This window comes from Nipponia nippon, unplaced genomic scaffold (genome assembly GCF_047370975.1).
Source record: "Nipponia nippon isolate SJK-2023a ecotype South Korea unplaced genomic scaffold, ASM4737097v1 scaffold_23, whole genome shotgun sequence".
NCBI classification, from domain to species: Eukaryota; Metazoa; Chordata; class Aves; order Pelecaniformes; family Threskiornithidae; genus Nipponia; species Nipponia nippon.
Genome location: NW_028262340.1, coordinates 3,967,483 through 3,990,953, shown reverse-complemented (window position 1 = coordinate 3,990,953; position 23,471 = coordinate 3,967,483). Strand labels below are relative to the sequence as shown.

At 53.8% G+C, this 23,471-nt stretch overlaps 3 protein-coding genes across 10 annotated transcripts in view; all 3 read right to left on the bottom strand.

The window, feature by feature from the left end:
• INPP5B (inositol polyphosphate-5-phosphatase B) overlaps window positions 1-8,471 on the bottom strand; it is a 21,424-nt gene extending 12,953 nt beyond the window's left edge. For 4 of the 8 annotated variants that reach the window (XR_015705415.1, XR_015705414.1, XR_015705416.1 and 1 more), the window contains exons 1-5: window positions 4,780-8,471; window positions 4,576-4,655; window positions 4,027-4,124; window positions 3,613-3,642; window positions 3,020-3,130 (exon numbers count right to left, since the gene is read on the bottom strand). Coding sequence is in view for 5 of the 8 variants with exons in the window: in XM_087760510.1 (XP_087616636.1) it covers window positions 3,020-3,130; window positions 3,613-3,642; window positions 4,027-4,124; window positions 4,576-4,655; window positions 4,780-5,208 (748 nt within the window). In the remaining 3 variants the exon portion in view is untranslated. The remainder of the gene's footprint in view (window positions 1-3,019; window positions 3,131-3,612; window positions 3,643-4,026; window positions 4,125-4,575; window positions 4,656-4,779) is intronic. The other 4 variants (XM_087760509.1, XM_087760507.1, XM_087760506.1 and 1 more) reach the window with 4 other exon arrangements.
• Window positions 6,013-17,058, bottom strand: LOC148055373 (uncharacterized). The gene is made up of 8 exons (XM_087760513.1): window positions 16,968-17,058; window positions 11,738-11,803; window positions 11,295-11,354; window positions 10,677-10,834; window positions 10,300-10,398; window positions 8,861-8,956; window positions 8,472-8,728; window positions 6,013-6,088 (listed from the first exon to the last, which is right to left on the bottom strand). The coding sequence occupies exons 2-8, from the start codon at window positions 11,778-11,780 to the stop codon at window positions 6,013-6,015; spliced, it is 789 nt and encodes a 262-aa protein (XP_087616639.1). The 5' UTR covers window positions 11,781-11,803; window positions 16,968-17,058.
• On the bottom strand, window positions 15,086-23,471 carry SF3A3 (splicing factor 3a subunit 3). Its single transcript, XM_087760511.1, has 17 exons — window positions 23,311-23,471; window positions 23,186-23,233; window positions 22,940-22,992; window positions 22,398-22,503; window positions 21,857-21,929; window positions 21,348-21,439; window positions 20,866-20,948; window positions 20,343-20,481; window positions 19,865-19,933; window positions 19,432-19,499; window positions 18,970-19,077; window positions 18,583-18,652; window positions 17,727-17,891; window positions 17,502-17,612; window positions 16,968-17,058; window positions 15,975-16,030; window positions 15,086-15,382 (listed from the first exon to the last, which is right to left on the bottom strand). The coding sequence occupies exons 1-17, from the start codon at window positions 23,404-23,406 to the stop codon at window positions 15,305-15,307; spliced, it is 1,506 nt and encodes a 501-aa protein (XP_087616637.1). The 5' UTR covers window positions 23,407-23,471; the 3' UTR covers window positions 15,086-15,304.

Below are 23,471 nucleotides of genomic sequence, written 5' to 3'. Positions count from 1 at the left end.
TTGTAACAGGAAGGGAGCAGAAGTTGAGGCTTTATCACCCATATAGGACGATGCCACTTGCCGGCACACAAGGCTTGCGTCCCTGCTCAGCGCTGCTGACACGGCTGCGACGCGATCCAAAGGTCACGCTCGTATCTCACACTTACGCATTCTAACCTCATTAGCAGAAACCAGTTTTAGGTAGGATTCTCCTAAGAAAGAGATTAGCCCTGGAAAAGGGCTGTTTCCTTTACATAAATTTATATCTAGATACAGATTGCTCTAGCCAGAGGGATCTATATGTTAGCAACCTGAAGTGGAATATTTTAGCAAGATAATGACCTTGTTCAATAATTGAACGGGGCGCAGAAATAGAGCGCTATGTGCAGAGATTACAGAACAGCAGAATGCGTATGGCCTGCATCAGACGGGATTTGCAGTTAAAAGAGATTTAAGCAGCAATAAAGACCTTCTTGTTAAAAGTGTGCAGTGACATTATAGTACTGTTCTACAGCAGGAAAATATATCTTCTGGATAAAGTACAACCCATGCTTAGTGCTCAAAAGGGAGAATTAAATTAGTCTTGCCATTAGTTATATCAGTCTTAGACAGTCTGCTCCTTCCTAAATGAAAGTGTAAGCAACAGTCCCTGCGGGACCGCGCTGCTCCGGGCTGGAGGGAAGCGTGTCTGTTCTGCTCGCTGTTCCAAAGGAAGCACCACCACAGTTGTGACTGCGACTGCACACGCATGCACACGGAGAGGATTTTAGGTAGGGGTTTTAACTGAAATTGTGAACGTAAACCATACAAGGTAAAGCACATTTAAAACACATTTAATCCCTTTATAGATGCTCTCATTCATTAGCCAGCTTTAATTCACAGAAGATATAATGAACTAATATCACTCTACTAGCAAACGGCAGCATTTACACAGTATTAAAACGTGCTTTAATTTGCATATGAAAGTTGCTAACTCAATATGCATGTTCATTTAAGGACAGAATGAGTTACAGCTGTTCCTGGAAACGGCAGACAAAACCTCATTCTATATCAACTTATGTTCCAAAAGACCCCAAGTGATGGCAGAGAGCGTTTTCTTCTGCTAATACAACTGAGTGGGGGGAAAAAAAAAAGGGAACGCTAGACTCCTCTGATTCAAGAAAAACACAATGAAGCCTTGAAAAGGCAACTTTGTCAAAGCTCAAAGGCATGATTTGATAGCAGAACTACTTCCCAAGGAGCTTCCCATTCAAAGAGTGCTCCAGATACAACAAAACACACCAACACGGGAGCCAGGATTGTGTTTCATTCAGCATGGTTCTCCTCCTAAGCATGCAGATACGTCCAAGTCTCTCCCCGTCAGTTCTAAGCTACAAGTTAAAACACCTCGTCCGAGGGAACGCTCCCAGATCCCTACCTTGGCTCAACCCATGCTGTGCTGTTACCTGAGTTACAAAGTTCATCCCTTCTCTTTTTTTTTAAGTACACTACTGATAAACATCGCAATAGAAAGAAGCAATGCCAGCAATACCAAACTGCGCTGTCATGAATTAAGAGGAGCCTGGTCTAAATGAAGGTAAGTAAACTAGAAACGGCGTAATTCAGATTTTGAATCCCACACTGACTTCCAGGAATTGCTTTAGCGCTCTGCATCTTCTCACACGTGTGCTTTGCAAAGAGGGAATCGGCAACAGACACCGGGAGCCGTGGGGGTTTGGTGTGTGCAGCAAGCACCCACCCTGCAAGGGGAAGAGGCTGACAGCCCGCCAAGAGAGCGCAACCGACCCAGCAGAGCCCAGCAGCAGCTGGGAGGCGGCAAGCAGAGCAAGAGCAGCAGCACCAGATGAGCAAAGCCGCAGAATCACAGAATCGTTTCGGCTGGAAAAGACCTTTAAAGATCATCGAGTCCAACCGTTAACCCAGCACTGCCAAGGCCACCACTAGCCCATGTCCCTAAGCACCACATCTCCCCGGCTTTTAAATACCCCCAGGGATGGGGACTCCACCACTGCCCCGGGCAGCCTGGGCCAGGGCAGCGCCCGGATCCTTGGCGGCTGCTGGGCTCTGGATGGGGCGATGCTGACCGAGCCCCGGCGGCGCAGGCAGCTCCGCTCCCGTGGTACCGGCACGGTTTGCCCTGCTCCCGCTGCCCGCTATTCACCTGCCCGCAGAGGGGACGCGGAGGCAGCTCTGCCTGCGGGCCGCCCCCAGACCGGCCGCCCCGGGAGCGCCGGGCCCCGCCGGCCTCCCCTCCGCCCAGCCGCGGGCGTCGCTCCTCGCCGGGCGGCCGGGCCTCGCCCGAGGGCCCGGGGCCAGCGCTGGGCGGCCCCCGGACGGGCCCCGGGCCCCTCCGCCCGCCCCGTCCCCGTCCCCGTCCCCGTCCCGCGCTCACCTCGGCGGGGCCGCCCGCCCGCAGACATCGCCGCCGCTCGGCGTCGCCGGCCTCCCCGGCCCCGCTCCCAGCGCCCGGCCCGCCCCGGCCCGGCCCGGCCCGCCCCCGGCAGCCGCAGCGCCGCGGCCCCGCGCTACACGGGCGCCCCCGGCCTGGCCGCAGGCCGCCGGCTGCGAGCGCGTCCCCCGCCGGGGTCGGTCGGGGGCCCAAGGCTCCGCGGGGCCGCCCAGCGGGGGCGGCGGCGGGGCCCTCCCCGGCGGAACGGGGCCGGGGCCACGGCGGGGCCCTGCCCGGCGGAACGGCGGCCGCGGGCGGCGGTTACGAGCGACGGGGGAGCAGGGCGAGCAGAGTCGGGGCGAGCTGCCGCCGCGGGAGCTCGAAACGAACTGCGATTTGGCCTTGGGACCGCAGAAGCGGCTTGTCACGGCGCTCGCATCCGCTCATCTGCTCATCTGGGCTGAGCTGCCCGACGACGGAGAATCGTCGCACGTGCAAATCGTGACAGCTCTGCGCGAGTTTCAGCAGCGGAGAGCCCGACGCTGCTCTTCCGCACGGGGAAGAAATGCACGAACGCAGCACGCCAGCCGAAACCGCCTACGCCTCCGGCACCAAAGCGGCGGGTCACAGCCAGCGCGCGACGGCTCGTACCTGGGCAGCACCTGCTGACCTCCTGAAGGAACGTGCGCGTGTGGGAACCAAAAGGCAACCGCACCGTGAGTCGATCGTCTTCTGAACTTATCTGGATCGTCACGTCAGAGCCTAAAGACAGTGGGAGAAGAAGAGATCTTGTGATTAGTGCTGACAAGCCTTCAGAAACCGAGCATCTTCTCCGCTCTGCAGCAGCTGGTGCGTGCATGCACGCAGGCTTCAGCAACAAGTCTCCCTATGCCTCCTTATCATGGTCCTTTCCCACGTTCTACGTTGGAACGTCATTTAAAAATATAAAAATCAGCATTTATAATAATTTTTATTCTGCTTATTCAGTGACAATAATTAATCTTCCAGTAGCAGTTTAAAAGCATTTGGAAAAATCGTTCCTGTGGTTGAACGGGTGCGACACCACTCGCTAACATGAGCTGAGTCACGGCAAACGGCACGCGCGGCTCCCCACCAGCAGCAAGGCAAGATCCCCCGGTCACCAGTGTGATCGCGAGAGCCCCCACTCCTGCCTCCCCGAGCGTGGCTGGTGCGGGGCCCAGGAACGCCCGCAAGACGGGCGTGGGAGCAACCACAGAACTCACCGATGACATGAAGGTCGCTGTCAAGCGCAACTGTAAACGCAAAACAAAGTTCAGTTACAAAGCTAAGTAACAGGTTTGCGGGCCGCGCTGATGCGTTGAAGTTAGCGACCTCGTTAAGCGCCTCAGACCCCAAATACTGCTTGCACGAGCGGAGGCAGGCAGAACCAACCTGCCGGGGCGGGAGGCCGGGGCTGGCGCTTGGAAGGACGCAGGGTGCTCTGGCCTGCAGAGAATTAACCCAGCACGGCCCTTCCAGCTATGCCGTGTGTCGCACAAGCGCCACCAGGCATTACAAATTGAAGGAAAAATGTGAAGATGCCAAATTTCAGCAAGTAGAACAACAAAATATGGACTCCAAACCCCTTCATCCCCTTCTTTGGAGGCGACCACTAAGCCACTGAAGTGCGCGAGTACCTTCTTCCACTGCGAACCCCTCCGCGATCGGGATAACTTTCTCCAGCCAGACATCCTCAGCTGTTATGGCCATCCGCCGGTGAGTGTATACGTAGATCCTGCAAGCACGGAGCAGACGCGGCGGTAGTGCCTCCTCGATCCTGGCACCTCCGCAGGCACGGCCAGACCCCATCCCATCCTGCCAGCCCAACCTCATGCAAACCCCAAAGCAACTTCTCGGCCGCGTGCCCACCCGCCTGCTTACCCCGTCCTTTAAATAAGAATGGGTTTATGTTACTGGCAAAACGCACCGGACCAAAACCTCCGGGCCCTGGGCGTCTCTCGCTAACCACCCATAACGTACAGGAGGAGAGGTGCCAAGGCACAACGCCTTCACATCACCGCCCTACCGGACTCCACCCCGGTAGAAAGTCTTTGGGATAGGAGAGTTTTCAGGCGGTTTCCGAGGCCTGGACGAGACCTGCAGAGCTCTTGCCTTTTCTGCAGATAACTCTTCCTACCGGGAGCACCCTGCCCTCCCGCCCCGCGGTACCGGCCTCCGGCACCTACGCGTGCTGCCCGCCGCGCTCCACGAGGCCCAGGAGCCGGCTCTCCACGCTCTCCCCGGCAGCCAGGACGCCCTGCACCGCCTTCAGCCCAGGGTCAAGGAAGAACCGAGACAGACGGGAGCCCGGCGGGGCGGCCGGGAGGGGAAGGGAGGGGAAGGGAGGGAACCCGGCCTTCCCCGCACACCAAGGCCGAGGCAAAGGATACGATCCGGCAGGTCGCCCCCTCCGCCAGGCTCTCCTGGATGGCGACCGACTGGTCCATCCTCCGCGCCGCGGGAGCGCAGCCAGGCGGGGCCGCGGTCCCCGCGATCCGCGAGCGGTACCCGGCGGCGGCGGCGGCTTCCCCCGGCCCGGCCGCTCGGCGCGGCTGTCGCGATACGTCGTGCCCGGCCCTCGGCACCGCCCCGCTCGGCCGGGCCTCCCCGGCGGCAGCGGCTCCCCCCTCCCGGCCCGGCCCCGCCGCTCCGTTACCGCTTGGCCCCGGGAGCGGCGCCGGGCGGGGTCGGAGGCCGAATGACGCGGCGGGGCCCGGGGACCGCGGGGCAGCTCCCAGCGCCGCTCCCCGCCCCGGGCAACCGGTTTCACAACCGAGCGGATCCTGTGCGGGTGCACCCACGATCCCGGCCGCTCGCATCCCGCCGCCCGTACGGGATCCCGCCCGGCGGGATGCGGGCGGCTGGGAAGGCACGAAACCAGCGGGGCTTGGGATAATTTCCCGGTAAAATCAGGAGATGCTCTTTTTTTCAGTAGCACCTTGAATCACAGAACGCTTTGGGATGGAAGGGACCTTTCCAGGCCATCCCGTCCATCCCCCTGCCATAGGCAGGGACAGCTTCCACCAGACCAGGTTGCTCAGAGCCCCGTCCAGCCTGGCCTTGAATGTTTCCAAGGATGGGGCATCTCCCACCTCTCTGGGCAACCCCTTCCAGTGTTTCACTACCCTCAGCGTGAAAAATCTTGTCCTTCTATCTAGTCTAAATCTCCCCTCCTTTAGTTTAAAACCATTGTCCCTTGTCCTGTTGCAGCAGGCCTTGCTAAAAAGCCTGTCCCCATCTTTCTTGTAGGCCCCCTTTAAGCACTGCAAGGCAGCAATAAGGTCTCCCCGCAGCCTTCCCTTCTCCAGGCTGAACACCCCCAGCTCTCTCAGCCTGTCCTCACAGCAGAGCTGTTCCAGCCCTCTGACCATGTTTGTGACCCTCCTCTGGACCCACAATTCAATGTTTTGTTGAATTTTAAGAAGACCCAGCTGGCGTAAGCCAACTTTTGAGCTGCCGGTTTATTATGCAGATGAGCTACTGCAGAGTGTGTATGCAGGTGCTAGAAAATGTCACCAGCCGTTGTCTTTTGCATAGTAGAGATAGGAGAGTTTGGCCTAAGTCAGCTCGTGTAGGGGCAATAGCCAAGATCTAGAGACGAGGAAAAAACCACACAGTCTCTGTTAAAGTAACCGCTCTGCTGTCTGCCTTTCCGCTCCCTTCTCCGCGCTCCAGCAGCCGTGCAGAATAGACAAGAGACTGCAAAGAGGAAACGAAAGGAGAACAGTCCGAAAAATCTGCTGTAAACGCTAAATCTCTACTCTTACAAGAAACGTGGTGCTGGATGGTATTTTTGAGAGAGAAAAACCCCAGGTTTCATTCTGTTTTCACTTGCTACGGCCATGCTGACATTGGGGCCTGAAACAAATTAAAAACACGCCCCAAACCCCGTGCTGCGGTTTCGCTGCACCAGCACAGCAGGCTGGTTGAGGCTGCCCTGCAAGGTGGAAGGGGCCAGCTATCGTTTCAGTCGGGCTTTTTTTTCCACCCAGTCCCACATCCGCTGCGCAGGAACGGCTCGGCCGGCAGCACCGCGTAAGGGCTGGCAGAGCAAAGCCTTTCTGCTGGTGAAAGCGCCGGGCTCCCGCTGCGCCTCAAACCAGCACGCCCAGGCTCTCCCTCCCCTTCCCACGCGTCGTGTCGCGTTCAGCCACGCTCAAACCCCTGAACCCAGCGGGACCAACACATAGATTTTTTTTATATTTTTGCAATCTTTTCTTTAAAGAGGCAACAGTGACAGAGGACAGCAGAGCGCGCGTTTACACGCTCGGCAGTGCGTTGACACCGGTGAATTCTGCCTGACAAGCTACGCACCAGCGCCATTACAGGCTAATGCTCACGTCTCTGCTCTACCTTTAGCAGTAGAGAATCACAGATGTGATACAGGAACACGTAAAACATGAGACACTTTTAGATTAATCCCATTTTCCTGCCTAAGAACTGGAGATGAAACATGGCGTTAGTAATTTTACCTACCCAGACGAGGTACTTCAACATCAGAGCAGTTTTAAACTAACAAGTAAGAGGGTGCCCAGAAAGGCTGTGCTGCAAGCAGATTATTAACTAGAGCAGACCCTGTGCCTTCAGTCAAGGCAGAATTTTCTGGTTTTTAAGCAGGCTTAAGACCCTCTTGTTCCTACTCCTGAGGTCACTCGTTCCAGCATCTGCAGTCCCAGCAGCACAGAGGCACACACTGCAACAGCTCTCAGAAACCATAATTAGCTTGCAAGTCTCACAGGCCTACAGGTTTTTGGCAGGGCAGGGAAGAATACCTCTTTGTAGCTTCCTTCGTGCATAGATTAAGTGTTTTTCCTCTGGATACGCTGGGGGAGTCTCGATTACAAGTATTTAAAATTTACTGAAATGTGAGACACCAAACAGGAGCCAGGACTCACCAGTCCTGGGAAGGTGCAGGATTTAGAGTGGAGCTGAGGGATGGGAGGTGGGATTGGCGCTCAGCAGCAGGGTCCTGTGCAGGGCAAGTGCCGAGCCAAGCGTAGTGAACCCCAAGCAAGCGTAGCTGCCCCCGCGCAGACACGGAGGGCCGGCCGGAGGAGCAGCGGTGGTGGCCCTCTGCTAGTTGTGCGAGTGGCAGTTGTGCGCTACCACGCTGGGGGAGCAGCCCCCAGGGGAAAGAAGTTTTCCTTGCGTGGGCTTCAGGACCAGCTTGAGGCAGCGCAGCCAGGCGGTCGCTAACCTGTACCCGGCCAGCTGGGCCAGGAGGGCCCCAGCCTAAGGCAGCTGCATGAGCTGCTCTTGGAAAGACAAGGGGAAAAGCTGCTGCTGCTTCAGTGTGCTAATGGAAGGGCTTTCCCGCCCAACTAGCCACCCAGGAGAGGGGCACAAGAGGAGACCTGGCTTTTGCCACACGCTTCAGCATCCCTTGCGCACAATATTGGCTTAGGTACAAAGGGCCGCTCACGAAGCACAAGCGAGGCACTGGGCCGGTAGAAATTCATCCTCTCCAGTTGTAACCCAGAAGAGGCTTGAACTGGGACTGGGAAGCAGGTGGAAAGGGTGCTGTAGCAGTGGAAAGGGGAGAGCATCCCACGGAGGAGGGCATCCCACAGGGCAGCTGCTCAGATCCCCCTGCCCTGCGGGAGCTTGGGCAGGGAACCAGTGTCAGCGCTGTGACCAGAGGTATGAAGCAGAGCGCCGGCTCGCCGCGCCGAGAGGGAGCCCCACGTCCACCCATGGCCAGGACCTGCCATTCACTGGGCAGCTCAAAAATGGGAGGAGGAATCCCTGGGCAGAGCACCCGAGCAGACACCCGCAGCCTCTTCACAAAGCAGAGAGCGCAGGAACGTTGTGCTGCGGGACAACAGGAGCAGAGACCGGAGCCTGTCAGCAACCTGCAGCCGTGTTTCGCTCAGAGGCCTGGGGTCGCCCCGTGGGCAGGAGGCACCTGCACAGGGGGAGAAGCAGGCACCTGCAAGGGCCACCTTGTTCCTGGGACGGGGCCGTAACAGAGGGCGTTCGATAGCAGCCTTGGCTGAAGTCAGAGAGAGACAGGGATCCTAACGAGCGCTGCGGAGCTCCGCTGCAGGAGGGCAGGCTGCGGAGCACCCCGACTGCTGCTTACCCCCAGAGGGAAGCTGAGACCCTGTAATTCAGGAGCAGGACCACCCCGCATGCCATGAGCTTCAAGAGCGGGGCCGGAGTCACCTGCCCAGCGCTGTTGACGTGAACTTTGCCATCCAGTTTCAGACAGCTAGCTTTCAGGGTAGCTGGGCAGCACTCCTGGTAACAGGCAGCCTTCGTCCCACCAGCACAGACTGGTTTGGCAGCCTTGCAGGCTCTGCTACATCCCGCCATGTAATTCAAGCCCATCTTCTTCATCTGGAAGGAGGGGAGAGACATTAGCCTGGGGGTCCTGCCAAGCCTTTAGTATTCATGTTACAGAGGTGCACCCAGGTTCCTGGGCACGTCCCAGCTCATGAGCTGTCCTGCTTTTTAGCCCCAAGGCCGTACCTCACAGAAGTCATGCCCGACAATGCATCTAGCAACAGTCTTCTTGCCTTTGAAACATCCCTCCCCGTGACAGGAGAACGCTGCACACACTTTCCCCTGCAAGAGAGGGCCAGAAGAGACACCGTATATTCATCGTTCCGGAGAGCAGGACTCCCAGGACAAGAACTGAACCTCAGACAGCCCTTCTTTCCCGAGGGCTCCTTTCTAAATCCCCCTCTGTTCTTGGTCTTTGGCCACTGCTGTCTCAGGCATTTTAGATAGAGAGAGAAAAGACTAACAGCGCCCCGTCTGAAACTGCAGGAGACTTCAGTGAAACACCAGCATAGCAAACGTTTCGAACCTCCTTTTCCTTCCTCTTAACAGGGCCCCGCAAAGATAAGCACCTTCCCCTCCACGCAGGCTCAGGAGAAAGGCTGCAGTGCCCCATCGGTCCCCGTGCCCTCCCTGCGGCTGTGAGGAAGGCTCACCACGCGGTCGGTTCAAACCGCTTGAACCGACGTAAGCGCTGGGCTTGGGAAAAGGCCTGTTTGAGGGGGCTGGTTACAGATTCTTTCCTTTCAAAGCTCATTAAGGATTTGTTCCCCTTCCAGAGGCAGCTTTTAACCCTGTAAAGCAGGCGCAGGAGGGACCTTTCCCTCTCCCCCCGCTCAGGTGGGAGCTCAGCCATCCCAGCAGCCGCAGCCCCCAGGAGAGCCCGCGGCTGCAGCAGCGTCTGCCCAGCCTGTACCTACATTTCGGGGGGGAGCTCGGGGGGTGGTGGTGGTGGTCGTAGGCGGCACAGTGGCGGGTGGCAGGTCACCTGCAGACACACGAGGAACCCTGTGAGGCTGTGCCCAGCACGCAGCCCGCGCAGAGCCCTCCACAGCCGCACCCGGGACCGATTCACCAGCTGCTGGGCCACCCCTTCCCCTCGCCCCAGCTCTGAAGGAGAGCAAGCCCCAGAGGCGTGAGATGTGGCGATGGAGCCATGGCCAGCCCTCTGCAATGGGGTTCTGCCCACCCATCTCCCTCCCGTGCAGCAGGATTAACCTCAGACCCTCAGACCGCCGCCGGGGACCCTGCGGGCAGTTACCGTAGGAGCTGGCATTGAGCTGCAGGCAGAGCGGGGAGCCGCAGCAATCCAGGGCGCATTGCTGCGTGCTCACACTGCTGTTGGTCCTGCACATCTCTGTGCCACACGCGCTGCTGCACCTGGCTGTGTAGTTTGTGCTGGAGAAACGATAAAGCTGCAACAGCAGAGCCAAAGAGAAAAATACTAGGAGTGTGAAGAGATGCCATTATACAAAGGAGCAAAAAATAACTGACAGACTGCAACAGAGAGAGAGGAGGGAAACAGGAGATTGACACAGACTTAATAGTGGATTCCCAATATAAAGAAAGGGAAAACAGACTTTCCCTATCACAGCCCCCCTGCGCCTCCGTCTCAGCGAGCTCCGTACCTCGCAGTAAGTCTCATTATGGCAGGTCACCGTTTCGTTGGCATGGGCCTCGTCCTGGTAACACCTCTCCCCAGAGCACTGAAAGCTCTGGCAGGTCAGCTGGAGGGAGAACACAGCGGGGTGTCACCCTGCAGCGAAGCCTCCTCGCGCGGCACCACAGTGCTGTCCCCAACCACGGCCTCGCTGTCTGGAGGGGCTGCCTCTGCGCACCCGCCCGCCATGCCCGAGGTGCTCCCCTTCCACCCCAGGAGATGCTCTCATGGGACTCCTGGCTCCTGCGAGAGACCAGCAGGCCTGGAGACCCTGTCCATGGGGCAGTAACAGCCTGGCCAACGGCCCCCTTCCCTTTCCCTTCCCTTTCCCTTCCCTTTCCTTACCGATGTTTCTTCTGTATTGTTCACAGAGGCGTTGGCGGCCACCGAGGCGTTGGCGGCCACCGAGGCGTTGGCGGCCACCGAGGCGTTGGCGGCCACCGAGGCGTTGGCGGCCACCGAGGCGTTGGCGGCCACCGAGGCGTTGGCGACTGTGCTGTGCTCTGGAAGACACAAAAGTTCCCCCTTGGTGAAGAAAACACCAACCTCCTGCTCAGCAAGCCCTGCATCCCCTCCTGAGCCTCTGCGTGGTCCAAAGGCATCTGCGGGAAGCATCAGTCACGTTGTGGTTGGGACGTGGGTGGCAGTAAGTGACAGGATGTCCCAAACAAGGCCTGTTTGCAGCCAGCGCCCGGGCAGCCCGACAGCAGGTTGGAGACAACAGACTACCACAGCAGCACTACAGACAGATGTTGGAACACCTTCTCCATCCCCCTTCCAGCCACACTGCATGTGAAGAACAAGCTTTTCTGGGGTAAACACCTTGAAAAAAGGTTCCTCAGTGCAGCTCCATCCTACAGAATACAGCCTGGAGGGGACAGGGATGAAGTCCCTGTTGCACCATGCTGCCTTTGCCCCACTCCCCACAGGAGCCCCAGGTTTCCCTTGGGGTGCAGAGCTCACCTGCTGTGGCAAGAGGGTCCTGGACGCAGAGGTGCAGAGCCAAGATGCAGAGCAGCAGGCCTGGAATGGAGGGGGGATGACTGAGACCACCGCGCCTGCCACCCGCTTTACCCGAAGAGCCTCCCCGGCAGCACAGGCAGTGCGCCCTCAAAAGACTAAATCCAGCCCCCACCAGCCTCCCTGGAGGAGGGTGGTGGCCAGTTCCCCTCCGGGAGGTCGTGGGGAGCCCCACAGACACACCTGAGGTCAGGGACCCATGCTGGCCGCAGGGGACCAGCCCTGCTGCAGAAAGACCCCCGAGCTGCCCAGAGCCCTGGGTGACCAGTGGCCACCCCTCACCCAGGGAGCCTCTGGCACAGCCTCCGACAGCTGGGGCAGGGACAGACGTCCTGGGCACGCCGGGACGGACACCACTCTCCACGCTGCAGCGGAGCCCCCGTTACCTTGAACGGAGGGGACGAGCCATCGGCAAGCAGCCATCTTCATCCACCAGCAACCTCACCCGGGACCTGGCAGGAGGAGGCACAGTCAGAGCTGGGCAGCAGGAGGGGACAGGCCAGCAGGCATTGCCGCCGTCACAGCGGCGCGTGCTCCCTGCGGCTGCTCGGCTCGGGATGAGGCGGCAGAAACAACATCAGGACAAGTTACATAAAAGAGACTTTTCCTGTTCAGTTTTTTTTTTTTTTGAAGAAACCTTTCTTCTAGGAAATTCTACAGCCTTTATTCTGGACGCCATGGGACACCAGAGAAATCCAGGTTGCTCAGCAGTCCGTTTTTGGTCCCTGTAGTAGCAGGACATGCTTTTCAGGCAGGAATAAGTGCCTGGCAATAACAACACCCACCACCAGCACCTCTGAAAACTGCCGTCCAGGTGGTCTCAACAGGCTTTCAACCCAGAAATCATCTAACATATAAATAACCAAATAATTCAGCACCCTCGTCACTGTGCTTGCCTAGGCTTCAAGCAAGAGTCAGGCCCTTTCAGCCACAGCTGCAGCCGGAGGCAGTTGAACAAGCGCAGAGGGGGCCTGGGAGCTGCCTCCCCCAGACTGAACCCCCTCAGCCGCCAGCGCGGTGCTGGCCAGCACGGTCACGCGCTCCGGCAGCAGCGGGTGCCCGCTCCCGAGGGCCGGTTGCCTCTGCCCTGCGGCTCAGCCCAGCACAGCCTCCATCCCCAGCTCTCGTGCCAGCAGCAGCGCGCCCAGCGCAGGGCACAGCCACACAGCTGAGCGGGAGTGCAGGCTCTCCCCGGGAGGCCCGGGGCTCCCCTAGGATGCTGGCACCTCTGGGGAGAGAAGGCAGCTGCCGAGGGCTTGCCCGGCTCCTGCCTGCGTTGCTGCTGAGCACCGCGGTCGGCTGCCGGAGGGTGCAGGGAGGTGAGGGGCAGACACCCCAGTGCAGGTCTGCACTCTGCCTCCAGTACGAGCCTCAGGGCCACAGCACAGTGCTGCAGGCCGCCGCATGCTCGCAGGAGCGGTGCTCAGCCGCGGGGCTCAGCCCCAGGACGTCCACCGCCGCTCCCTCCCGAGAGGCTCTCCAAAAGCACGGCGGCTGCTGCAGCCGCCTGCCGCTGACGGGGCCCAGGGGCCCAGCAGGGCTGCTGGCGAGCAGGAGCCCCCCGGGGAGCCACGCGCTCCCGTTGGTGTGGTAACCCTCCACCGGTGCGCACAGGCAATACGCAGAGCTGCAGGCAGCTGCCAGGAGCACGCGGGCAGGGTAGTTACGGATGACACTCGGCACCGCGCAGCAGTTTGCTGATGCTGTCGCAAATGAAGATGCGACCCGCCGGCAGCAGCACCCATCACGGGAGGACCCAAGCCCACCAGCCCTCAGAGCTCAGGGCAGCAAGAGAGACCCTCCACAGCTCTTGCTGCGGATGGACGAAGTCTGGTGTGAAAAATGCTCATTTCCAGACATGCCCATGCAACAGGCCCGCAGGACCTGGCACAGAGCAAAACTAATAAGCCTATTAGTTCTGGCACACAACTCATGTGGAACGTAAAGAGGAACATTTACAGCCAAAGCAGCTTTCCCTAGCGAGAGGTGGCAATGCTCTGGATCATAAAGAGCCGTTGCGCTGCCGACGCTCAAATATTTCTGGTTAGCTCACGATAACTAGTCACATCCTTCCCACCTGTCCCCTCCCTGCCAGCCCACACCGCAGCCCCCCAGCCCGGGACGGCGGCACGCACATCCCTTTCACGCAGGATTTCCCAGCCCTCGGGCTGTGAGCGGCTCGCTGCCCGGACTGCGCAAGGAAACCAGGCGGCACCTCTGGGCAAGCAATACGGGCCGGGCAGACGGGGCAGGAGGCAGGTCTGCTGTGAGAGGAGCTGCCTGGCAGAGCTGCTGCAGCAGCTTGCTCCTGAGGGCGGGCACGGGAGCCACCGCTGCTTCACGGCAGGGAGAAGGGGACTTCGCCAACAGCGGCTAGGCTTCACGACGGAGCGGGTCCGATGGAGAGAGGTTTCCTGCTGTCAAGCTCCTGGTTACGTCCTTGCTTGTGCCTCCACGCTGCTGGCAAGGCCTGACTACAAAGAGGCATCTGCACAGCTTCTCACCCCCCAGCCCCTTGCCCTGCCGCTCGCCCCCATGGTTTGGGAAATTCCACCTGCTTTGGTGCTTCCCATGACACCCAGCTCTCCGCTGCAGGAATCTCTCTGCTTTCACTCAATATCTTTCCCTGTTTAGCTAAGGAAACAGTGGAGACGTGACTTCAAACAGGCTCCATGGCCAAGTTCTCCAAGGAGAACTGTAACGCTCCCCTCCCGCCTCATGATTTAGGCCCAGTTAGCATTCCCCGAGGACCTGGAATGGCTGAAGCTTGCACAGAGACCACTGAGGCTGTTCACTCAGAGTGGAAGAGAAGCCAACGCAGGCTGGCGTCTCTCTCGCCTTCCAAACCGGGGCAGCCACCCCGCAGGCCAGGTTTGGACCTTACTGAGCCGGGGGCCACTCCAGCACAGCCCAACCCAGCTCCGGGGCAGGCTAGGAACGAACGCCCACCACCACGGCCTCGTCCCAAGGAGAACAACCTTCCCCCAGGGCAGGGAAAGGAAAGAGCCCACAGCATTGACTCACCCTGTCCGTCTGCTCCCCAAAGCCCCAGCGAAAGCCTGGAGCCGCTGCTAGCGGTGGAGTCTGCGAGCACCGACAGCAGCTGCGGCACCGGCCGCGCAGGTTCGCAGCCTGGTGCCAGCAACCGGTCCCACCCCTGCCAACCACCGGCTGCGCAAACCATCACCCGGGGGAAGCGTTTGTTACCTGCTGCTCCATGGCACCTGGAGATGCAAACGGCCCTGCACAGCGACAACAGAGAAAGGGGGGGGTTTGAGGCTGGAGATGTCGCACAAGCCAACTCCATACCAAAATGAAACCCACCCGAGGGGCCGGAGGGGGCAGGAGGGCTGCCACAGTGCTGGAGGAATTACCATAAACTCTCAACCTCTATTATTAATTCCCCGATAAAATCCCGGTGGCCAAACCTCCACAGGGAGACAGACCCGAGGTAAAAGCAGCAATGGAAGCCAAATACGTTTGTTTTGCAAAGGAGCCCACAGAAAACCATGTGCTTACAGCAAGATACAGTATAGGACCGTTACTCGTTGTCAGCATGCAACGTTCACGTGTGCTTTACAGAAAGTCAATCCTCATTATAAAAGTTTCCATCAGAATGGGAATAAGAGAAAAGCAATTGTTGCTGACAATTCAAACTGCATAAAAAGCATTTTAAAAATACCGTAATCAAATCTCTTCCTTCCAGCATATGAAAGGAGACAAGTTTCTCAGCATTTCCTAAATTAAAACCAGTTTATTCTTCAAGGGGGTTTTTAATATAAAATAACGTCACAAGTCTGCTTTTCACAAGGGGCTTACTAGAAAGTGATTCTATAAAGTATCCTTGAAATCTATATTCATGCACATAGAAAATCCAGAAACAGAAGAAGACTCAGAGCTGCTGACACATATCCACTTGCTTTTCAGGTGTGAAATCCTTCCCTTGGGAAAAGCTACAGCAGCCCTTGACGTTTCAGGTCTTCATAGGTCTTTTTATTCACCACATTCCCGCTAGAATCCTCGTATTCCTCCTAGAACGGAAGGAACAGTTGAGAGACACCTGGACACAGCCTGACTCGGGCTGTCCTCCAGCGTTTGAATTTTAGCTCCAGCAGCACCTGCTGAACACGACCACCCTGCCAGGAACCTCCCTACAGGAGGGTACGCAGGGCAGCTACCAGCGGGCTCCACGAGAAGAGAATAATTACAAGCTGTAATTAATGCAGGCTGTATTTCCCCGCATACTGTTGAAAACTGGTTTGAGACAGAAGTTTAAGAAAAGGCACTAGTATAAGCAAACACGCTGCTCACAACGGTTCCTTTTTTCTTCTCAGAAAGCAAAGATGACGCTGGCGCCGTAAAGCAGTGTATTAAAAGATTCTGCCACAAAGGGCTGAGCCTGCGCTGTCAGAACTGCTTCCCAATACAGCACAAGAAGTGCTTTTCCTAGACTGCCACTAACAGGAGCTGTGCGACCGGCAGCATACGTTCCTGCTTATCGCTCCAGCACACAGGGGACTCTCAGGAATTCTCCTGACAGAGCCAGACAGTTGATGCAAGGTAAATGGAGGGTTCCCGCGCACCCAGGACTAGAGACATCCAGATGCCTCTGTAACATCTCACCTCTGTGTCGGGCTGCCATCTCTCTGAAGCCTTCTGTTGTTTCAGCTTTGCCCACACTGTAAATACAAAGTCGTACAGGATCTGATGCCATTTCCCTTGCAAAACTAGTTTTTAATCTAGTAAAATATACACACAAGGTTGTTTTTTTTTTTCTTTCTTTTAAAACACCATCACTTCAGTAGTATCCAGGAACATACCTAATATCCATTACAAATGCATCATTCCCCAGTACGGTTTACTGAAAGGCACAAGAACTAAAGCAAACAAGGCTTTAAAGGGATCACTCAGGATGGGACACAAGAGGCAAAGGTCCAAAAACACTACTTCAGAGATACAGCTCCAAAGGCAATAACAGCTTGTTTGGGAAATCAAGGCTTTACCTGTTTGGTCTCTTCTAGGCAAGAATTAATTTCCCTCCAGGAACCATAACCTGTATCTGTTAACCTCAGTGGGGCAGATTCAAGAACCACCCTCCGCATGAGGCAGCCTCCTCAGAACATCAGCACAGATGAGCCGCATTCAGTTATAATCACTGTAAGTCCTAAGTACCGTAGGCTTTCAAAATCTGCCTGTAGGCTCTACCATTTCTGAAGGTTTTTCTGGCTTCCCCACGAAGATGTTGACGAAGATCAATTAAGTAAGAGTTACACGGGATGATGTAGCCACACTCTGCCTAAAGAAGCGGTGGCCCATTGCACTTGGCTGAGATTTCACACACAAAGCATCACAGCCAAAACAGCCGGCAACAAACGAACACTTCGCTGGCAATCCCAGCAAGCATCTATGCCTGCAGGTATCCAACAAACAAAAAAAAACCACTCTCCTTTTAAGAGCTGGGAGGGATGGTCCAAGGAAGGATCATCCTGCTTGCACCATGTTTCTCACCCTCTGTCCCAAAACCAGTCTCTGGTCACAGGCTAAGACAAATTTTTGGTGAGAGCTAACACGAGCGTTCTTACGCCACACGTTCCCTGTTCTGCCATCACTACTTACACGAGACTGCATCCTCAATCTGCGTGACGTTGGCAAAATGCGCCGTGTTGGGAATGCCCAGGCATCTCATCCCGTGAGCGTGCCGCCACTCCTGGGGAGAAGAGGCAAGAGGTCAGTGGGTGAGAGGGAATGCCACTTCATCCGCAATGCAAAAGGCTGAAAGACATATTAACATCCAGACAGGGTGAAACAAATACTATCAAAATAGAAATCTACCGGTCCGAAAAACCTCTATATAAATGTTTTTTCTGTATTTTAGACAGTAACAATACACTGGCAGTCAATGGGCACTCTGCACCAGTCAGACCTGGATACTGTTCCAACAAGAAGGGACTGTACAGAAATGTGCAGAAGAGATCTTAGCGTGCCCTCGATAATTTATAGTTCCCATCGCATGGCCCTGCAGCATCAGCCCAGACCCGCATTGTAGAAGTGGAAGAAGTGCCGCTCGGGCACTCCAGTGATTTACTAGTTACTTCCTAAAAAGATTACCTGAACATAGTACCGATGTTTTTGTAGCGAAACGTTACTTACTGCAAAGTGACGCTGAAAAGCTTTCGGCCCTCGGTAGGTGTAGTTACCGCAAATCTCACAATTGTAGTTGATGTTTAAACCATGTAATTTATATAACCAGTATGGGATTGGCTGGCAAGCAAAGAGAAACAAAGATCAGGCCAAATGGCAAGGCAGGTTCAAACAGAAGAGTAGTGCGACGTCAGTGACATCTCCTGCTTTTCCAGGCCTGACAATCTCAGTTACCTTGCCATCCCAGCCAAGAGGCAGATTTTTAGGATTATAAATGATTTCGTTTTCTTCATCTTCACTCTCACTCTCACTGATCTGCTCTTCCTCCTCCTCCTCCCTCTCTTCCCCTGTCCGTGCTTGCTTACGCTGCACGTTCTCGTGAGTGAGGTGTCTCTGTTCCTAGAGCGTGAGAAAAGAGAAGGAATTGTTCACACAACATGACAGCAACAAAATAAGGGCAAACCCTCGCACTGTGAAACACTTCCTCAATGTACAGAGGGAGGGGAATGGAAGAGGCAGTACAAAACAGAGAACTCTCATTTTATTTAGCCCAACCACTTAAGTTTTTAATATAACACTTCCTACTTCCAAAGAATGAAAAACTTGTACTACTATTAGCACTTCCGAGATGACAAGCTAACAGCAACAGCCACCTTGCTAAAAGCAATCGCCCCAAACTGAAGCAAGGACTTCAGGTGAGCATCGTGGCAGAACAGGTAAAGGTTTGCAGTACCCTGCGACTTAGGCATAAAACAGAAATTATCTACATTGATGTGGTGCTTAGAAGAGAAGAGAGAAAAACAAGACAGGCTTCCCCAAGGGAACATGTGGCCTCTGTGTCTGGGTCTGTTCACAAAAGCCTGCCAAATAATTAGCTAATGGAAACATAAACGTAATCCATCACATTCTACTTACTGACAGAAAAAGCTGTCTGCTAACACGCACTTTAAAAGGTTACGACTTTGGACATGAAAATAGCTCTTCTGGGCCTGCTGTCTATGAAAGCACTGGGTAAAGGTGTGGATGACCTTCCAGTCACTATCTGACAGCTCTGAAATAAAAAGCTCAAAAGACAAAATAAAATCCTTACCCCAAGAACTTCTACATACTCATAAATCTGAGCTTCCAGGAATGCAAGATCTTTGTTTCTTTCAGTGTCTCTGGAAATAGATACAGAAACTTTATGAAGTCCATTCCAGAACTGCAAACATCGTGTGTACGCTGAACTAAAGACACATTTGACTTGTAAGCAGCGACAAAACAGAAACAAGCACCAAACGGCTTGTGTAAACTAAAGTGCACACAAACCATTCAGCTCTGGTATCTTCCATTTGGTTCAGGACTATTTGGTCCAACATGAAAAGCTTCTAATACTCCAACAGCCTCTCTGTCACGACTATACCAGAGTGATGTCTACAGACCACTTATTCAAGTGAAGAGAACACCACCAACCTGAGAACGACCTCTAGGAACTCACCTTTTGCTTCCTTTCGTCTTTGGATTCTTAGCAAACAAGGAAGGATCGAGTGCTTCTAGGGATTTGCCTTTAGTGCTGAAGAGTCTCTGGGCACGCTCTTCCAGAGTCCTGTGGAGAAGTAGGGAGGAGACGAGTCCAAACCACAGTTTTACATTTCCCGAGAACTATTTGAATTCATGCAACAAAATTCCAAATTTAGCTTTTAAGAGATCACGAGATTTCCTATTATCTCTGTCTTCATTCCTTAAGCTAAAATTCTTCTCTACAAGAGACTTCAGAACAGGACACTTTTCAAAACAGCAGATCACAGTATCCCCTGATTGGTTTTCAACGTTTTGTCTTTCAAACATCATTAAAGTAATTCTTGTACAATGGAGACGACAAAATAAGTATCCCATAAAGGAATGCAAGACAGGAAGACCTCAAAAACTGAAAAGGAACTGTGAAAAGACTGCACCTTACCCGCCACATTTTAGTCCCAGGGCCAGTAAAGCTGATTTTAATCTGTCCAGTCCCAGGGAGGCCAATTCCTGTTCAATTAAAGTAAATCACAGTAAGAGAGAAGCTATTCATCAAATACAATGTGGATGTATGTCCACTTTAACTCATTAAAAAAGAAAAACAACCCTGAACAACGAATAGCACTCAAGAAAGGTCTGTCAAGGGCGCACCACTCCTCACTGAAAAATGAGGAATGTGACAAATCTAAAACCAGATCTTTCAAGTTACATCCCTCTAATGGGAAAAATTAAGTCATCGACATAACCAAAGTTTTATTCAGAGAGCCCAGAGCCAGAGGTGAAAGCGCAGCAAGTAAAATTATGAAAAGAACCAAAATGACCAAGCTTCCACCTACTCAAAATTTAGCACTAAGTGCAGAGCACTGAAAACATACCTCCCAAGAGGAAAATGCCGAGAGATCCAGGTGGGCTCCAGCATGAGTGAGGGCACTGCTGGTCTCTTTCTGCAAAAAAAAAAAAAAACCCACATGCAAGATCTCTGTGACATCCTGCAACACTTCATGCAATATAATATTCTAACCTCAGGAAAAGCAGTTTATGTCACATGGAAAAATTCTCTCACTAAACTGAGCAATGGAACAATAGAAAAGATATAAAATAAGCAAACCTTAAAAAAGGTTTGTTTCAAACCGGTTACGTTGGTTTTCAAATTCAAGTTAGTATTAAATTGCATCTTTGAAAAATAAAAAATAAAATCTAAAATTAAATTTTAAAAATAAAATTTAAAAATAAAATAAATTTGCAACAACACACCTCGCTATTAGACTTAACCTCAGTCATTACTTTACACACGATTCACAGAAAACCTATCACAAATACAGAAGCATTCACACGGGCTTAACAACTGCTCACCGGCCAGCCAGGGAACGTGCCGTTTTCCCACTTCTTCTCAAACTCAGTCTGAATTTTCCCAAAAAGTTCATTCTGGTCCAGTAACGGTTTCACTCGATCTGTGTAATCCTGTAGGTACTCAAGAAGCATTTCAAGGTACCTGGCAGAGTAAGCACGAGCACAGGTAATTCAATACCAACCTCTAACGTATTTCTCCAACCACATCTTTGGAAAGTAATTACCCTCTAGTACTCCAAAGGCAAGTCGTCAAGATTACGACAGCTTTCAACACACGATTTCTAGATGCAGCAGTTACAAGGATAAAGCAAGGTCCTTCCACAGAGTAGAAAGTGGCTTTCCACACTTTTGCTGCGCTGCGTGTTTTCTCAGGGCTCAGACACACGACTGAGTTACTGCAGCTCAGTCACCCAATTTACATCAGTTAAGTTTGACTGGTAATTATATTCTTAGCAGCTGTACTCTTAAGAAGCAAAATCCTTCTCATCAGCTGTCATAGAAGAAGCAGGTAGGCAAAAAAGCTCACCTCTTATACTCAGCATTTTTTCTCTCCTTGGGAATATCGAAGAGTTGGTCAAATGTGGATAAGTAAGTGATATAATCCAATTTCTAAGAACAAAAAAGTTTGAGTCAGACTTGACACACATGCAGCCAAATTAACATCCAGTTTCCAGTTACCAGACCAGAAGAAAAGCACTAGCTCATGCCATTCTTCTGTACTGCAGAGGCCCGGGGCGCTCTGTGCGCTAACATGTTGCCTTAGTCACTTGGCAGCAGAAAACAGAGGCTTTTTACAAGGCGATCGTTACGTTAACGATAGAGAGATATCAACTGAAGAGAACAGAAGAGGAGAGTTGTGAAGCAGAATTCAGATGCTGTCAAGCTGTATGTGCAAAGTCCCTTTGAAATAGCTATTTGGAAATACAACTTATTTACATAAGGAAAAAAAACCCAACAAATAACCATGACCAAACTGCTGAAGTAGCCCAGACACGTGCAGCCACTTACCTCTGATGATTTGAGATTAATGTACTTGAGATAACAATCATGCAGATCTAAATATCGTCCATACCCTTCCTCATCTGTGAACTCCACCAGATCTGGAGCAAAGATCATGAAGAGCTTTATTATAAGCTTAATCTTCCCTACTTATTATACTTTGTTATTATTATTTATTATACTTTAGAACTTGAAAAGGATTAACTGCGGACTAATTTACGGTTAAGGAAGATGTTTACAATGCAAGCGGGATACTCATTGATGAGACACCTGACCGCTTCTCTGTGTAAGCACACAAGAACATTCCTCAAGAGCGGCACCGCTACTGTGAAATGTGCCGGGGGCTGCAGTTCAGAAGAATTTAAATGACAAAAGAACAATTTTCAGAAGTCATTTAGTAAAAGGGAGGTGGAACTCTGAAACACGCAAAACAGATCAAACAACTCACTAAATAACGCCTCTCAAGCAAGCACCATATTTTCACTTAAACTGGCCTCCGAGAAAAACTACAAACTTACTTTGAGCTTCTTCACTCGGGTTGTCTCTGGCCTTCAACAGTTCCTCAAACTCCACTGACATCGGAACACAGATCTTCAAGAACATACAGAAAAAAATGATTACTTCAGCTAATGTCCCAGAATAATTAATATAAAATCACAACAGGTCGCAAACAATAAAACTGCTAACTGAAAAGGTATCCAGAGCATTTCTTCACCGTTACTTTTGCACAAAGAAAAAAAGTCTGACTTTAGCCAGCACGAGAAAGGCAGAGCCAAACGCCAGCTCAGCGGCAGAACGTTCCTTTGCTAACGCACAGCAAGCAGAGAACGCAGTTAGCATCTTGCATCTTCTCCTGTTCGTATCGCTCTCACAGGAGCTTACACGAGGCCTCTGAAGCACCACCTAGCCTCGAACATCTTTTCTCAAGTGATGTTTTAGCGTACTTAATACTCGTATGTTAAGGCAATGAAACTGGGGGAAAAAAAAGTCTGTTTATTGTAGGAATGAGGTCCAACAGACCACGAATCACCTATTCTTATGAAGTAGATAACTACTCACCTCATTTGGGTGCTTCCGGTGAAATTCCTTAATTTGTTTCAGTCTGTTGTAAAATTCTGCAAATTCATTTGGCCCTGAAATGGCACTGAGTTCTTCTTTCCGTAAGCTATGAGTTCGTGAAGAAGGACAAGTTACAAGTGGAAAGGAAAACACATTGACACTGATACAATCTGTTTCCAGGTCTAGTGCTGCATTTCGATCCCCCAAAGCTCCAGTAAGACCGACTGCAAACCTCTGGAAGCCACATCAGATCCCAGTCTCCACTTACAAACCTCCAAGGCAACTCACGGCCTCCCCCCACGACTTAAACCAAGACAATAACACAATGCGTACAGCCAGCCTGTATACATTCAGTGCGCCATCTGGGTCCTGCTCGAGCACATTTAGTCTCCAAAACTCGATTCCTGGTCTCACAGACCAGCGTTACTCCCCAGATATTTACAATTGACTTAAAAGAGCCCCCACGTTCTCCATCCGCAAAACACATTCAGCAGCCGTTCAGGCGCACGCGCGCCAGACGAGGTGTTTGTACAAGCACTCACCCGTCCTTGTCGTCATACAAGTCTCTCAGGTTGCCGCTCACTTCCATGTACCTCTAAAAAACACAAGAAAGCCCCAAGTGCCGCGGGGGACGTTACCGGGGACGAGACCCGCCCGCTCCCGGGCGCTCCGGCCGCGCTAGGCAGAGGCCTGGCCCGCCCCCCGCTGCTCCCGGGGCCGCCGTCGGAGCCCACCCCAGGCCTGCCGGGGCCGCCGCCCGCCCCTGGTCCCGCTCCCGGCGCACTCACGTCCTGCATGGCCCGCGTCCGGTGGTCCGAGTTGATCTGGTCGCGGAGCTGCGGGGAGAGGAGCGGGGTTAGCGCCGACCCGGGCCGCGGCCGCCCCCCGCCCCTCCCCGCGGCCCCGGACGCACCGTGGACTTCTTGGTGAGCATCTCCTTCACCATCACGTCCATGAGCCGCTCCCGCTCCTCATGGTAGCGCCGCTGCTGCTCCAGGATGGTCTCCATCCTCCCGCGCCCGCCCGGAAACCACCGCTCTCCCCTTCCGGTCCCGCCTGCGCCACGCCGGAAGG

Coding starts and splice junctions, on each gene's coding strand:
- LOC148055373 (XM_087760513.1), bottom strand. CDS start 11,780: ATGAAGATGGCTGCTTGCCGATGGCTCGTCCCCTCCGTTCAAG. Junction 11,355..11,737: donor GCTCGTCCCCTCCGTTCAAG/GTAACGGGGGCT, acceptor CCTCCATTCCAG/GCCTGCTGCTCTGCATCTTG. Junction 8,957..10,299: donor ATAATGAGACTTACTGCGAG/GTACGGAGCTCG, acceptor CCTCTCTTGCAG/GGGAAAGTGTGTGCAGCGTT.
- SF3A3 (XM_087760511.1), bottom strand. CDS start 23,406: ATGGAGACCATCCTGGAGCAGCAGCGGCGCTACCATGAGGAGCGGGAG. Junction 20,482..20,865: donor AAAAATGCTGAGTATAAGAG/GTGAGCTTTTTT, acceptor TTACTCTGCCAG/GTACCTTGAAATGCTTCTTG. Junction 16,031..16,967: donor GATTGAGGATGCAGTCTCGT/GTAAGTAGTGAT, acceptor TTGTATTTACAG/TGTGGGCAAAGCTGAAACAA.